Source organism: Carcharhinus amblyrhynchos, chromosome 4, assembly GCF_965287045.1.
Source record: "Carcharhinus amblyrhynchos chromosome 4, sCarAmb.v2.hapA, whole genome shotgun sequence".
NCBI classification, from domain to species: domain Eukaryota; kingdom Metazoa; phylum Chordata; class Chondrichthyes; order Carcharhiniformes; family Carcharhinidae; genus Carcharhinus; species Carcharhinus amblyrhynchos.
The window spans coordinates 33716028-33733365 of record NC_137327.1 but is presented as its reverse complement, the minus strand read 5'-3'; the positions used below and the strand labels follow the sequence as shown (position 1 = coordinate 33733365).

The 17338-nt window shown below is 39.8% G+C and overlaps 1 protein-coding gene across 3 annotated transcripts in view; it reads right to left on the bottom strand.

Moving 5' to 3' along the window:
• phkb (phosphorylase kinase, beta) overlaps nt 1-17338 on the bottom strand; it is a 274002-nt gene that overhangs the window by 111106 nt on the left and 145558 nt on the right. For all 3 annotated transcript variants that reach the window (XM_080186956.1, XM_080186954.1, XM_080186955.1), the window contains one exon: nt 13350-13427. In XM_080186956.1, coding sequence (XP_080043082.1) covers nt 13350-13427 — 78 coding nt within the window. The remainder of the gene's footprint in view (nt 1-13349; nt 13428-17338) is intronic.

Here is a 17338-nt window from a genome sequence, read left to right as displayed (position 1 = left end):
AATCCAATCAGTTCAATTCGCTATAGAGTCCCTGTAGTTGCCCATTCAATTTCCTTATGACGTTATTGATTGTTTTCACTGCCACAACCATCATTGGGTAGTGAGTTCTAAGTCATTGCCACTCACTGCATACAAAGATCTTCTTCACATTCTTGTTGCATCTCATACCCAAAATCTTAAAACTGCACCCCTTATTGTATCATCAGCTGTTTTACCATATCCAAGCTTGTCATAATTTGCATTCCTCTATCAAATCCCTTGAGGGATTTGGTTGCTCTGAGAAGACCAACCCCAGCCCTTCTAATCTAACCTTGTAATTAAATTCTTGGAATATATGCAGACAAGAGAAGTTAGAAGAGAGGAAGTAGGGAGTGGGTCTCTAGATTGGTGTAACGCCAACAGCAGAGGATGAGAGGTGAGAGTTGGAGCACTTGTAGTAGGTAACGTGTAGGAAAAACTGCAGTCTTCTCATTTAAATAGCTTGAGGAGGGCAAGGAAGGCAGCTGGACCTGGCAAACACCCTCAAGGAAAATGGTGCCTTGGATAGTTTGATAAGAGCAGAACTTGAGGTCTGCTCTTACCAAAGCAGTTGCTCTCAGATGGTTTTCTGAAGTTTAGGGAGGTATTGGGTGCAGCTGGCCATTGGGAGCCACAGAGAGTATTCTAAGTATTTTGGAATGTCAAATGATCTTATCGCAGTCTGGGCACTGGCAGATAGGGAACTACCATTTTATATGTTGTACAGAGTGAAGGTGACTGCTGAGATTAATGCGTCAAGGCCAGAGAATCAGTATTAGAAGCCAAGCAGCATTTTGAACTTGACCTGGTTTAATTATGCAGAGGGCAAAATTACGTATGCACAGAATCAACTGGATTACAGAGCTGCACAGACACAACAGCATAAAACATTAGGACATCCAGTGAGGAAGCAATAAGCTACAATAGAAAAACAATCAAAATTTAGAACAATCAAAATAGAGAAGAACTGAAGAATTAAAACAGGGATTCACAAATATTTTTGGTTGAAAGACCCCTTTTCTATTGGATTGATAATCTTCCCATCTAAATTATAATAAAATAAACTCCTTGCACATGTACATTTCCAAATATAAAGTTCATCAGTATCGTGTTAAATAGGCTAGTCTGAAATTTTCTCAAAGTTGTACAATATACTGAATATTCATGTGACTGATGATGTGAAAACACTTAATTCTCTTCAGATGAAAGATAGCCTTATAGGTTCAACCACATACTTTTTAAGTACATCACCACATATCCGTTCTGTACTTCCTAGTGTTGAATAAGGTTCAACAGCTTCCTATTGCGAACACTATCCACCGAAGTAGTGTCCCTAGCATACAGCTTTATATAATTTTGTGGTGCTCCAATTTAGAGGAGCTCAAACTGGAATCCATGGCCTCTTGGTGGTCAATAAAGACTATCTGAGAGTCTAAGAAATACAACAAAATGAAATGAACCCATTTCTGGTGGCGTTCCAATGACGGAAAGGCTGCAAATGAGGCAGTAAGCAGGTCAGCGATATTTTAATACTGGCAGATTGGTAAACAGCATTTGAATTTTAAGAACAATGAAATGTAAATTAGATTTTACAAAGAAGTGTCCCAAGAGGCCATGGACTCCAGTTTGAGCATCACTGAATTGGAGCACCACAATGTTATATAAAGCTGTATGCTAGGGACACTACTCTCTCAAATCTACTTTACATCTTGTTGTTCTTAAAATACAAATTTTCCCTGCAGCAGCAGAAAAGAAAGTTTTCAATGTGTCCATGGCTTTCAAGCTATTTTTATCATACCATAGTTAGTATTCTGACAGCAAGCCATAGGATGAAGTAAACGGTTTTTCAGGTGAGAGGTTTATTATATTGAAAAGGGGAAATTAAGCAATATTCATATTTAAAGCTTTTATTCAACATGGTATTTATTTAAAATGAATGGAAAGATTTTTTTGTAAATACATCCTGGGCTGAGCAAAGATGTAATTCAGTTACATTCAGATGAAGTCAGTACTCAAAGCAGCAAATCATTAGTTCAGAAAGCTATCTGTGAATGCTTCTGAATCCAAAGACGGAATTATAGCTTACAAGTTACTCCAAATATCTTTTCAAATTAATTAAAACATTATTTAATTTAAAATTAAAATGCATCATTGTTATTTTTAGGTGCACTAGGCTATAAGATTGAAGTGATACAGAAAATGGACACTTAAAAAGAGACTTAACGGCATATAGTATTATTACCTATATTTTGACTGTTATTAGAGTTACCCGTTCAAACAGAGTAAAGTATTGATGACTTATTGTTTGGCTCACTGTTGTCTATTTTGGTGTTAGATAAGGGTTACAATTTTACAAGCAATTACAAAACCAATAATTATATGAATTATATTTCCCTTCCAGCATTACACTGATTTAGTACATAGCACAACTTTCTCCCCTTCAAATTACCTGATGGACTCTGCAATACCTAGCTCCTGAAACTCGTCAATGACATTTTTTCCTGAGTTTGTAATCCAAATGTACACATCTCTTTAATAAATCCTCACTGTTTTTTGTAAACCACAATGAAAGAAATGTTCTGCAAAGTACTATTTGAAAGCTGTTTGACATAAAGCAGATGACAACCTCATCAATCACTGGCATAGAATACAATTTTCCTCGGATTAAAATAATTTTGCAGAATTTCTATAATATATTCACAACTATCAAATGCGATGTCTCTAGAAATTTATACCACACTCTCATTTCTTATTGTCAAAGAATGATTTTATTAGTGTCTTGCAGCACACATGATATTATAATGTTCCTTGTAGACTTCCACTTGTAAAATGTCAATCTCTTCACATTCAAGAAAATGGACAACCAAATATAAAATTTCAAACACATGGCTGATTTGTTGGCAATCTATAATGCGGGACAGTCAAATCAAGTGGTAATGATGAGTCTACATAAAAGTATAATCAGGCCACAATTACAACACTGTGCATATTGTTGGACTCATCTTGTTTCATTACATATTTTGTAGTCTGTTACCTAATGTCTTTTGGAAATCCAAGTATACTACATTCACTGATCCCCTTTATCTATTCTAATAGTTACGTCCTCAAATAAATAAACTTGTCAAACACAATTTTCTTTTTGCTGACTTTGTCTGATTATACCATGATAGCTAAGTGTGCTGTTAAGACTTCATGAATAGCAGATTCTAAGTGTTGAATTTTTGTCCTGAGACTGGAATTGGAAGTTCATGCTCATTTTTAGTCAGAATGTCACCTCTGGTGGGATAAGGTGGCTGGGAGACAGGGGAAACAGAATTGGGCCCAAGGTTTCACACAGCTAACCAGCTTATTACTATGGAGATGGATTTAGCAGGCAATTCATAGCAGGAATGGAGGCAGGCCAACTCTTCTGGGCCTGATTTAAACTCATCATGGCAGACATTACTGTGGTGATGTGAGGCCAGCCCCCAGATTAATAAAATCCAGTTAGTTACCAGTGAAGTGTTGTTTAAAGTAGACAGATTTCCAGCTTTTAAGACACTTGTTCAGTGAATAAAGCGACAAGATTCCATGGGTTTTGAACAAAAATAAACTTTACTATACAAGCTCATGAAGATGAAACAATTTACAATATCTATTTTACCCTCTAACAATCAGCATTAATATGAGGTACATGTGAATTAACAAGCGAACTCTAGTAAAACATACTGCATTATACAATAAATGGCAGATGCAACCAAGACAGAGTCCACAGATTTCTCATCAACCCACTTCAGTAACACAGAGTTCAACGAATCGCATAAACTATGAGAGATTCCAGACTTCACCTCTGAAGATCTAACCTTGGAATTTCTCTTCAAAACACAGCTCAGACGGCATCATCAATAGCAAACCTTGCATGGTTTCAATTTCATATTCCTGGATACTTGAATATGCACTGAAGCATCAGGTCAGAAACACAGTTTAGCTCTTCAGCTACTCCGAGAAGAACAGCACTCCTGGAAAGCGGTATCTTTGGACAATGGCCCACAGCACCTAGTCACCAACCTTCGGCTACTTTCTTGGATCTTCATAGATTTTTCTCAGCTCTGTTCCAGTACCAGGGTTTCCCTGAAGCTCTTTTCACTTAAAATCTGTTACCCATAGCTCTTTTCCTATTTGCAGCCTGTTTCTCAGCTTCCTCCCTTTTTAACCAAACTGAAATCACTTCCTGATCCCCTCTTTGGGACCTGTTATTACTGGAACACTAATTTTCCATGCTGCTCTGGTCCTGGTTACTTGAATCAGGTTTTTGCATCTTTTTTGTTTCTGGCACAGGCGCACTAGGCCTAAAAAATGTAAAAATACTGATCTGTGCATTTACAAAAGCTCCGAGGCTCATCTGGAATTAAAGTTCCCTACCTTGGTTCTTATCAATAAGTTCGGTTTTCATAACACTGCCATTTCACTGCTATGTGTACAGTGAAGAATCACAGAAAACCTCCATTTCTACAATGTTTGAGGAGAGTCTGAAACTTGGAACGCAGGGCAGGGCAGTCCTTTGATTTTTAGAAGCAAGCCTACAGGCAATGCTGGTGGCAGTGGTCCTATTCCAAGAGGTGGCAAGAGAAAACCACTCTACCAGACCAAAGAAGCATGAATGGCAGTAGCACTGGTCAGAAGAATTTAGATCCAGTGCTGGAAAAGTTTTGATGACCTGATATGCTTTGTAAGGTGAATGCTATATCCAACCATCATTCGTAGTCTTTGCGCATTCACCCTAACGCAGGCACCCAAGCTGATGAGCCTCAGGGTGCATGTTGCTCCTCAACATGGGCAGTGTGAGCACAGTCTACTGACAAACCCACAGAATGGCTCAAGGCTGCAGAACTACTATGAAGATATTGAATAAGTTTCCATTGGCCACACAGACAGCACTGCCTGATCTCCGTCTTTCTGTTCTTACAGGAGAAATAGGCACATAATGCCCGAGAGAGAGCTCAAACAAGTATAGGGGACCTTACCTCATCACACCAATGGAGGCAGAAGTGATGGAAATAACCAGGATCACAGACCACAAAGAAGTTGGTTGGCCCTTCCAAAATTGGTACTCATTGTGGAGATGGTGATTACAAAGACCTATGTGTTCATTGAGGGAATGACACAGTGGTAAGCACTGCTGCCTCATAGAGCCAGGGATCTGGGGTCGATTCAGGGCTTGGGTGACTGCCTGTGTGGAGTTTGCTTGTTTTCCCCATGTCTGCGGGGGTTTCATCTGGGTGCTCCAGTTACCTCCCACACTTAAAAGATGTGCAGGTTAGGTGAATTGGCCATGCTAAATTACCCCTCAGGTTAGATAGATTAACCATGGGAAAGGTGTGGTGTTACTGGGATAGAACAAGGGATACAGCCTGTGTAAGATATTCTGTCAGAGAATCGGTGCAGACTCAATGGGCTGAATGGCCTCTTTTGCACTATAGAGATTCTATGGTTTCACTCTATGCCATCTGACACCATGCCAAGTATTGAATTACATTGTGAAAACTCAGCACAGTTGTTTTGCAAGGCTAACTCTCATAATCTCTTCTTGTATCTCCCACAAATGCAGATGTCCACCAAACCAAGATAACTGGCCAAGCTTCAAAGAAACATCGTTCCATCTTGCAAGCACACTAGCCTCTAATGCAGGTATACTCAATGGACAGCCTCAGAGGATGATGAATAAACACAGATAGCCATGCTGAGCTTGGCACATACCGTTGGAAAGGAGCCTCTCCCTAGACCAACAGCAGAGATATCATCCTGGATATCAAAGTTCTCAGGTATAGTATAAGGCATTGGGACTGATGATGGAAGAGCCTATCCAGCTCATGTGATTCAACATGGGTCACTGTTTCGAGTATGAGCTCATCCATAGGGAGAATGACCAACCTTTGGATGAGTCATATGTGGCAGGAAGCATGCACCAGTCAATGGCATCACTCCCCCCTCCAGCCATCCAGAGCACCAGGCAAGGGTTGAGGATGTCACCACAGAGGATGAGGTTGCCATCACCATTTTCAGCCTTCTTGTCCTTCTAACATAAGGAACAATTGTGCAGCAGGGCTGAAATGATGAAAGTGTAGCAACCTCTGAAAGTGCTCCCACAGACACCTCTTTGATGAGAATCACCACTATAGGCATCTCAGCTGCAAACTGAGACACGTGACCAAGCTGCCTCCACCTCCTCCAGGGCCACAAGTGGAATTCCATATAGAAAAGTGCGGAGACTACCATGTCATGGAAAGCACTGAGTGGATTAAAGGGGCATTATTGTTTCTATGTGCTATTTTCCATTCTGAGCATCGTGTAAATAATGACACGAAGTCACATATACGATGGCAGATCAGGAAGAGATGTTCCTCAATAGTGACAGCAAAATTTCCAGGCGAATCTGTATCCTTCATTGGCAATAAGAGCATACTTGTGCCAGACTATGTCTTTAACGGAGGTGTTAGCATGGGCAGCTCAGCATGTATTCTATTTAATGCACTTCATATTAAGGTCAGAGAAGCTCAGTCAAAACATTCCCTACATTCACGGCATTGTAATCGGTGCATCCACTATCACTGCAGCTATCTATTTGACTTTTGGATATAGGCCTTGGGATTTGTTTTTTTTTGTCTCTTAAATTTTACTCTTTTCCTTTGCTGATATTAACTACCTTAAGTTCCTCTATCTTGTTTTCCCTTTGGTTATGCTCTATTTCAGATCTTCAATTTTGTCTCCTGTTTTGAAGACAATCACACAATCGGCCATCTCCTCATTCTCCATGCATTCTGTCTGTCTTTAGAAATTGGGCTTCTGCAAGTACAGTTCCAGTGCCTGGACTGTTCATATGGCACCCTGCTCTACATTGCTGCAAATGTCTCATGCCTTGTGGTATTCTGCTGTGCTCTACATAACATGGCCCGCCAGAGAGGTTTAGTTACTTATTTATTAGTGTCACAAATAGGCTTAAATTAACATTGCGATGAAGCTACTGTGAAAATCCCCTAGTCACTACACTCTGACACCTGTTTGGGTACACTGAGGGAGAATTTAGCATGGCCAATGCACCTAACTAGCATGTCTTTGGGACTGTGGAAGGAAACTGGAGCACCTGGAGTAAACCCACGCAGACACAGGGAGAACATGCAGATTTCACTCAAGCCAAGAATTGAATCTGGGTCCCTGGCACTGTGAGGCAGCAGTGCTAACTACTGTGCCACAAGGTGTCAACTTTGAAGAGGGTGAGGGCCTGAAATGAAACAGTTCATCTGAGGAAAAGAAGGAGCAAGTGGTTGAAGAGGAAGAGGATGACAATGCAAAACATAAAGGTGCCCTGTCTGGTGCACAACTTGGGATGCCATCAATGTCAAGCATCCTTTCATCAAAGCAGGTTTCTGCTGAGCTCTTTTAACCCAGGAGGATGTCATGGTCTGGAATCGACTTTGAGTTGCCTGTGAGAACATTTCCATTGAAGACAGAGTCTCTAATAGATCCACTTTCACCGCCAATGAGTGATGCAGACCTGAGGTTTCACCATCTCCTTCCAAAGACACTTGATCCCTTTCACTATCTATTTCATCATCAAAAAATAGAAGCTCACACATCTGGTGTCATGTTGCATATCCAGAAGTCTGTCATCAGTGTCTGGCATTGTACTCATCTTATTAGAGGCAAGACGATCACTGACTCTTTTCTGGCAATGGATTCAGTTCCTAAGCAGTATATTTTCATTGCTAAATCAGATACCTGCAGCCATGCCAGCTTTCACTCTCCAGAATGAGTTCCCCTGGTTCATTTACCCTGTTATAATTGCTTTCTGCATTCAGGTAAAGGAATGTTAATCCTTTTTTCCACAACTGTCATTCTCTGCTTGGATGTTTTGCTGGTGCATTATTACTGTTAAACTCTGTCCCTTCCTGTCACTTCACTTATTTTTAACCCGAATTGCTACAACATTGCCTCGACTTTTCTTTTTAGATTTCTGAATCACCCTTCACTTGACTCCTTGCCACCTCTTTTAGTTTAAAACCTTATCCACAGCAATAACTGAAGGGATGTGGGAACAGTGTGGGCACTATGATTAGAATATTTCTCATGTTGAGGTAAATACTAATTCAATTGGTTGAGTCAAATGGCCTGTGTTCACTTTGTAATCTCCACATATTGCTATTTGCAATTGCTTTGCAAATAACATTATGTTAGTGGTAGGGAAGTCATTCAATGCAAAATATTATCTTTTCATTGTATTACTGCAAAGCTTTTAAAAAAGATTCTTGTAAATGTTAGAAAAACCTTTCAATTCCATTATTAATTTTAGAATTCAGTACATCGAACGTAAATCACCAAAATGCTCAGAGCAACATTCAGGGTTGCTAGTCCGAATTAGATCAAAGTCCAGGTTGTCGTGCTGCAGGGATTGAACATGGGACCTGAGCCTGCACAGAGGGATGTCAGGACCCTGGGCTGTGTTTAAACAGTGGTCGCCACTTAAGAGGCCATCACCAGGACCACTGTCCAATTGAGGACAGCAATGCCAATCAGAGGTGTCTAAGTGCTGACAATGTAAGTGGCTATCCCTGGGAATGCAGGAAGAAGAGGCGAGCCCATCTTCAGAGAGCTGGGAATTTTAGTCCATTGATTTGTTAACGCCACGTATTGACTAACCCCATAACTGAACACTTGCTGGTGAAAGAACCTGAACCTACATGAGTGTGCAGGCAGTTTGTTAAATATATTTAATTCATTAGTCAAAAATATTTCTGAAATGGGATTTAACTTGGAAGTAAAGACAAAATAGTGTGGAAATAAAAACAGAAAATGCTGCAAAACTTAGCCGGTCTGGCAGCATTCGTGGAACGAGAAACATGATTAGCCACTATTAGCACCCATCTTAAACTATTAACATTTCTTCTGTCTTGTGTTCATGACATATTTGTCAAATCTCTCCAGAGCTCCCTCCCTCCTATCCCTGATCTTCTGTTTTGCTCCAGCTGCTCCACTCCCTTTGCAACAATATAACATCCATCATGTCTCCCTCTCTTCAGTTCTGAAGGAGCGGTCACATGGCCTTGAAACATTAACTGTTTTTCTCTCCACAGGTGCAGTTTATTTAGCATTTTCTGTTTTTATTTAATTTGGAAGTGATTTTCTTAAAGAAGGGATGGACTGGTTGGTTAAATGTCTTAATCAGTTCTATCAGGTTAATCAGGGACAGCACGATGGCACAGCAGTTGGCACTACTGCCTCACAGCATCAGAGTCCCAGATTCAATTCCTGGTTTGGGTCACTACTTGTGTGGAGTTTGTACATTCTCCCCGTGTCTGTTTGGGTTTTCTCTGGGTGCTCTGGTTTCCTCCCACAATTCAAAGATGTGCAGGTTAAGGGGATTGGCTATGCGTAGTTGTCCCTTACTGTCAAGAGGACTAGCTAGGGTAAATGCATGGGGTCGTAGGAATAGGGTCTGGGTGGGATAGTGGTCGATGCAGTCTTGGGCTGAATGGCCTTCTTCAGCACTATAGGATTCTATGATTCTAATAAAATAGACCATGTGCGTTACAAAAGGCATCATGTTTTCTGATCCTGGGCCGAAGGGCCTGTTTGTGCTGTAGTGTTCTATGTTCTATAAAGTACAAAAATAATGTTGTGTGTGAGAGCTGAGTGCACAAGCTACTTCCCTAGTGGGAAGCCATTTTTCCTGTTCTGCCTGTTCCGCACGTAGCTAAGGTCCTCCTTAATTCATCATGTTTCCATTTACTCATTTTAGTTTACACTGTAAAATAGTGTTGTCCTCCCTGCTTTTGCTCATGCAATGAATCATCTTGAGAAATGCAGCATCCCAGCTTTCTTTATGGAACTTAAACCAGGTCATTATCATTTGTAACTTTCAAGTTTCTAAATGTTAACCAGATGGCAGAGCTCCATACACTGCAATCAACTATGAATATTTCTCTTTATGAGAACAAGTGCAGGAAGCAACAGTATTACTCAAAAGTAAAACAAGTGGAAAGGAGGGAGGGGAACAGGATTCAAAGTGTGATAAGGAAGTATAACAGGTTAAAGGACAACAGAGGCGGAAATGTGACACATAGCAATAAACATTATTATAAGCCTCGAGTAGACAAATCGGAGGAATTACAATGAATCAATATGACTGTCTATTGCTTTTCCACTAAATTAAACACTGCAATTCACGTTCTATTTTTGTTACTGTAATAGCTAGGAATCCCTATGTTGTACTGTAACAGGTATTTGCATTTGAAAACTGAAACTCTAATCTGTAGGGGAAAGAAGACACTGGAATTAATTTGTCATTATTTTGCACAAGTAAGATAGTTATTTACAGTGTAAAAAAATCTGTTCGACTTTTCCCAAAATAAAGGTAAATTTGAATCTCTTATAAAGGTCAGTTTTATATTCTAAATTCAATTTTCTGGTGGAACATTATAGATGAACCACCACTTTTGGCAGAATTTCTCTTGTTGCAAGTGGCAGGATACAATAGTTGCAGAGAGATGTCCTCCACATAAGGAGTTGTCCCTTAAACAAGTGAAAAACATCATCATGGCTTTAAGCCAATTTACCAATAAATAATGTATCCACCATGTTTAACAGAACTGTGCTGTATTAATTGCTTCATATTAGTCAGTAGCTGGATTCTTTTTATCCAAAGTGAAGTTATTACACAGGAAAACACTGCTGGGAGCTCTCCTGGAAGCCAGACACACTAATGATCTAGCACAAATGAGCTGGAACACAGCACTGTCAGATCAACTTCTCAGATGTCATAATTTTCTCAGCAAGCTAACTGTAAGCATGATTGGGAATCTGGCAACAACAATAGAAGCCTTTTTCCTGCTCAAATGGGAGTGCATTACTGGGAATAACCTCACTAACAGAATGATCATGATACCGTTTTGAAATTATAAACTGCATAAAAATAAGAGCTACATTACACAATGGTGGTTTTAATCCACTCGCTTCTCAGATATCGACACAATAAACATTAAACATAAATTGAGCATTATTTATTTCCTTTGTTTTTCTCCTCAGTGCGACAATTTAGATATTCAGGTGGATTTCTATAACAAAGGAAGGAATTAAACCTTTTTACTTAAGCTGTCACAAAAGCAGTCAGTAACACAATGTTTGCAAATGAACACTTTGATAACTTTCAATCCATCTGACTGGATGAAAGTTTGCTTTCATCACTGGTTATAAGCAAACTTCCAAATGATATGATTTTGGAAAATTTCAATATACTTTCTTGTGCAGGCACATTTGCAACAAGTAGAAAAATACATGCTTTAGCTACACTGGCAATTACTGATTGGCACAAGAAACGGAAGATATAGCCTAATGCAATAGGTTCTGGGTAAAGTTAATTTCTGGGTAGACTAATGGAAAATTTAGTTTGCATCTAGATAAAACTAAACCTGGGAGTACATAATACTGATAAGGGATGCCCTACATGGGGACTCTGCTATTCTCATCTTAATAAGGCTTATTCTTAATAAATGAAATGAAATTAAAAACTTTTATGCGCACAGTGGTAGCAGGTTCAGAGTCTCTGTAAAATGAGACCTCCAGAGGTGGCACAAGTCAGAACATGGATGAACAGCAATGCAGGAAATCACGAAGCAAATTTAATCAAATGAATGGGTGTGAGGTTATCCACTTTGGCAGGAATAATAGTAGGAGGGACTACTATTTAAAGGGTGAAAAGCTGCAGCATGCTACGGTGCAGAGGGACCTGGGGGTCCTTGTGCATGAGTTGCAAAAACCCAGCCTACAGGTGCAGCAGGTGATCAGGAAGGCAAATGGGATGCTGGCCTTCATAGCGAGAGGGATTGAATATAAAAGTAGGGAGGTCTTGCTGCAACTGTACAGGGCACTGGTGAGGCCGCAGCTGGAGTACTGTGTACAGTTTTGGTCGCCGCACTTGCGCAAGGATATTTTGGCCTTGGTGGGAGTGCAGAGGAGGTTCACTAGGCTGATACCAGAGTTGAGGGGGTTGAATTATGAAGAGAGGCTGAATAGACTGGGTTTGTACTCGTTGGAGTTTAGAATGATGAGGGGGATCTTATTGAGATGTATAAGATGATGAAGGGGATGGATAGGGTAGAGGTGGAGAGGTTCTTCCCGCTCAGAAAGGACAGCAGGACTAGAGGGCACAGCCTCAAGATAAGGGGGGGCAGTTTAGAACGGAGTTGAGGAGGAACTTCTTCACTTAAAGGGTGGTGAATCTCTGGAATTCTCTGCCCATTGAAGTGGTGGAGGCTACCTCACTGAATATATTTAAGACACGGGTAGATAGGTTTTTGGTAGGCAAGGGGATTAAGGGTTATGGGGAGAAAGTGGGAAAATGGAACTGAGCCACTTCAGATCAGCCATGATCTTATTGAATGGCGGGGCAGGCTCAAGGGGCTAGATGGCCTACTCCTGCTCCTATTTCTTCGGTTCTTATGTGTGAGGAGGGACAAAATGGGGGATCAGAGCCTCTGCAGAGACCAACTGAAAGAAAACATTGCTTCATGAAATGCACTGACTAGCAGGTCTTGCAATGCAACTCATAGGCACCATTAAAACTCCTATCAATCTTTTTCTATGATAAATTTTTCCTAACTTTCCTTTGAGAAGATTTCCAACCAAATTGAGTTTGCAAGATTCAGACATTTTGAAATAATCTCTTCCTGGCCCATACTTATTTATGGATTAACAGACAAACATGTTGTAGTCACAATCGAGAAAGCTTAACTTCACATTGTGTTTACAAGTAAGGTGTGTGTTTAGGTGGTGGGTGACCCTGTGGTGCATAAAATAACATTTTTATGAACTCGCCAACTCATGGGATATACAGCCTTGCATACAACCAGGACAAACAAGAATAATTGATTCAGTTATAAAGTAATCTCACAAACAAAACATTTGTACAAAACACACATTAGATTTGCTTATAATTTTCTCTTTGTATACTCCAAAGCGTATACAAGAGTAAACAATAATTTGCTGCAATAAGAGTCAACCACATTGCTGTGGGTCTGGAGTCACATGAAGAAAATATCAAGGGTGGCATATTTACCGGTTTATTTTTTACAACAATTGACAATGGTTTCATGGTCTTCATTGGACTTTTAATTCCAGATTCTTATTGAGTTCAAATTTCACCACTTGCCATAGTGAGATCTAAACCCAGTCACCAGGGCATTACCCTGGGTCTCTGGATTACTAGTCTCGTGATAATAGCATTATGCTACCACTCCTCTTTAATTGCTCTCAAGTTAAAGCAACAGTGAATATCAAGGGAACATAAAGCACTTCCTTACCATCATATGACTGGTGAAGCAATGGTTCAAGGAGTCCCATGAATTCTTTTACTTGATCAGGTTTTTCCCTGAATACCCCTGTGGAAAACAAGTTATCTTTTAAAAACTTTCAAAAAACCCATTTAGTCCCTATTGTAGTTTTAACAAATTCCCCTTTAGTGTATTGATTGTATTTAATTCTATACTGTGAATGCAATATTAAAGAAATATTAAAAATTAGTTGTGTCAACACTGCTTGATAAATGCTTTTTACATACTCAGTATTTTAGAAATTGACTTTATAAATGAAAATTCATAAAGAGACAAGCTTCCAATGTCCCAAATTACTTCCAATTTAACACAGTGAAATTATTATTCATTTATAGTGAAAGGAGAAAACATATAACCGCAATGTCTAACCAATAAATAGTACCACAGGTCACTCTCACAGACCAACAAAACACAATATCTTCCACCTTCCATGGTAACACACAAAGATGTATGGATTCAAGTTAAAAAATCTCATGAGATTTGAAAAACTGCACATTTGGTTTAAAGACCTAGACATTACACCTCCTTAATTTTCTGATTAATGTAAGTGACTATATATGAATGAACTGCCCACAGCTATATCATCAAACCATGTACATTACTCTGCTAAATACATTTCAACCACCAGTACTTAAGGAGTGAAAGAAACCACAAGTCCTCTGCATCAAAATCTAAACATTGAGGATCAATGTAATAAAAAGTAAAAAAAAGGACTACGTTGACAGAAGTTATAGACCAGAGAAATTGTATTTGCATTTGTGGGTACCAAGAATAAGTTTTAGATTTAAGTTTAAGTTTAATTTATATTCTTTGCAGATTAAACCTGAGGCTATTCATTTCGGAGTAGAAACAGCATGTGTGGAACAGTTTGCACAACCAGAACTTTAAAAAGGTTTTATGACCTTTGAGGTAGTTTAAGGAAGTTAAAGAAAAAACAACGTAGAGAAGAAAAATGTGCTGTTGCTTAGCAACAAGGGATAGGGAAGGGAACCCACAGAGACAGAACAGCAGTTTTTTGTTCAGTTGGTGAAGGGAGCTGTTAAAATCTGTCTAACTGGACATACTAGGAGATTGCTGGGGGAAATAAGTCTAAGACTCTTAGGTGTTTTTTTTTCAGGGGATGGGCCGGCATTTATTGCCAATCCAGAACTGGCTTGAACTGAATGGTTTGTTCGGCCATTTAAGAGTCAACCACATTGTTGTGGATCTGGAGTCACATGAAGAACAGATCAAGGGTGGCATATTTACCAGTTTAGTTTTTACAACATTTGACAATGGTTTCATGGTCTTTATGAGACTTTTAATTCCAGATTCTTACTGAGTTCAAATTTCACACTTGCCATAGTGAGATCCAAACCCAGTCTCCAGGGCATTACCCTGGGTCTCTGGATTACTAGTCGAGTGATTACAGCATTATGCCACCACTCCTCTTTAACTGTTCTCATGTTAAACAGTGAACATCAAGGGAGTGCTGGATTTCAAGGGAGATATTAAGTTGTCAATGGTATATTGGGAAACTGCAGGAAGGGGATCCTAAAGGAAAATAATAAAGGTCCCAAGAAGGCATTTAATTTTAGACAAGGGAAACGAACAAGGATCTGGAAAAGATCCTGTTCGGTGAAGTTAAGAGTGAGGAGCAGAGGAAGGTTCCATGTTTAAATTAAGAAGACTGCAGGAAGCAGACTTAAAGCAAAATAGGCTTGTGAGAAGCCAGAGATCCAAAAGACAGCCGATGATCTGTAGCCCCATATGACGGGTCTGTCAAGTAGTGGTATTCTGTTGGTATGACTGAATACCTGAGAAAGTGCATGAAAGGTGAAGCTTGAATGCATATGGTGATCCAGTGGAGAGGAACATCAAAAGAAGAAATCAAAACCCTTGAGGTGAACCCTTGTGGAATGCATTTGAGAGAAACTGTTGTTTGGGGGAAGATTCCAAAGCAAAGACTTTGAGCATTGAGAGATTGGAAATCCTTGTGTGAAACACAAAGTTCCAGTGAGACCTGTTGTCTCACAGCACAAAGTGTCTTGGGGATTTGAATCTACAGCATCTGTTTGGAATGGCATCTGTCACTTGATTCCAGATTGTGGTGTGTGTTTGGTATTGGTTTACTGAACTGTGAACATTAGAGTATAAGATAGATTTTGTAACTTGTGATATCCTTATAAATATGCATATATCTATAAAGGTATAGTTGTGGATGAAGGAGCAGTGTAATATAGTTCATCATTTCTTGTTTAATAAATGTTTTATTCATTTGTTAAAAGCTCTTCTGTGGATTTAGTGACTCTGTTCAGTAGCTGCTCTCCACATTTCTAAACGAAAAACAAAATGTAGGATTTATCAGGCATAGTTACAACCTAGGATCTGACCTGTCCAGTACTAATACCAGCTGGGATTGTAACACATTATATTGTGTCATTAAAAAGGCATCTGGGATGAAATTAAGGAAATAGTATCGGTTGAGAGCTAAAATTACACTCTGTCAGCTAAGGACAATGCAGCTGATGTTGCAAATATGGATTTCCAAATGATTTTTAATAAGTGCCATATATCAGGCTTCTCATGAAAACTGGAATAGAAAAGATTGCCTGAATACAAAATTGGCTAAGGGATAGAAAACAGAGTATTGTAATGAATAGCTTATATTTGGACCAGGAGAAGGTATATAATGGCATTCCTGAAGTTCAGTACCAGAAGCACTACTAGTTTTGATTTACGTTAATGACTTGGACTTGGAATGAAACCAGTGAGGAAGATAGGAAGTAGTTTCAAAAGGACATTGACAGATCAAAGCAATTGTAGATGAAGTCCAATGCAGAAATGCGTGAGCATTACAAGATCCTCAGTTTTATCTAGTTGGCCAGTGGGGGTGGTGAACTCCAGCCCAAAGGGGCCTCAGGAGTTCCACACATGCGCAGATCAGGTGCGGGTAACACATGCACATATTGACATTTTGTAGTTTTTTGGGTTGAGGACAGGCCTAGTGTGCCTCCGTAAAAAAAGAGATGATGGCATGAAAACTAAATCATGCGCAGAGCACAACAGTTCACAAGTGTCTCAGGCAAAGGACATGGAATGTGGAGAGGGGTTCCAAAAGAGAGGTACCAGGAAAGGTACAGGGAGAGATCCGAAAGAAAAGCCCCAGGCAGGGAGCAAGAAGAGATCCCAGTTAAGTAGAAAGACAGAGTAGCAGAGAAAGAAGCTCCAAATGAAAAAAGGCAGACTGGGGGCTCAGAACAAACCCTGAAGATGTAAGAAGGTAGCATAAGCTGGGTGAGACTGTGCTGAGGGCCCGTTGGAGCAGTAATATTCTGCTCACTATAGCTAAAAAGCTGAAGTTGTGCTTGTGAATTGGTGCGGGAATGTAGGCGTGGAATTCTAGAGAATGGAGTCTCAGGAGACGAGATTGAAACACTGAGGTGAGATCTTGGAAGGTGAAGACCTGAATCCTTGGTGAGAGAAACAGAGTTTTAATTAGATTGGTTGACTCATAGCATTTACTGACATCTGAGTGGATTGCTGGGAAATCCATGGAATCTATCTTGGTCACATCTAATATTTATTGTGCAGTCTGGTGCGTTCAACCACAGTTGCCTGTGAATGTATACGTACTGCACATTAACCCTGAGTGTTAGAGTATAACATATGTATAGTAAATTGTTCTATCTTTCTGTCTGTTCAAAATCTGTGGAATCATGTGGATTTATTCTCTTAGCAAATGTCTTGAAATTTTAAACAAAAAGTTACTGGTCCCTAACTGGATGGTAGCAAACATTTGCAGGCTTGGTTCAACATCATCACATAAGCAAGCACTTATGGTTGTTCCCCAAACTGTGCAGGAAAAATGAAATGGGACCAGGCATGGTACAGTTTGAAAAGTGTTAAAAGAACAGAGAGACGGGGGTGAGGGGGGGTTTATAACAAATCATTAACAGTGACAGGATTGATTAAGAAAT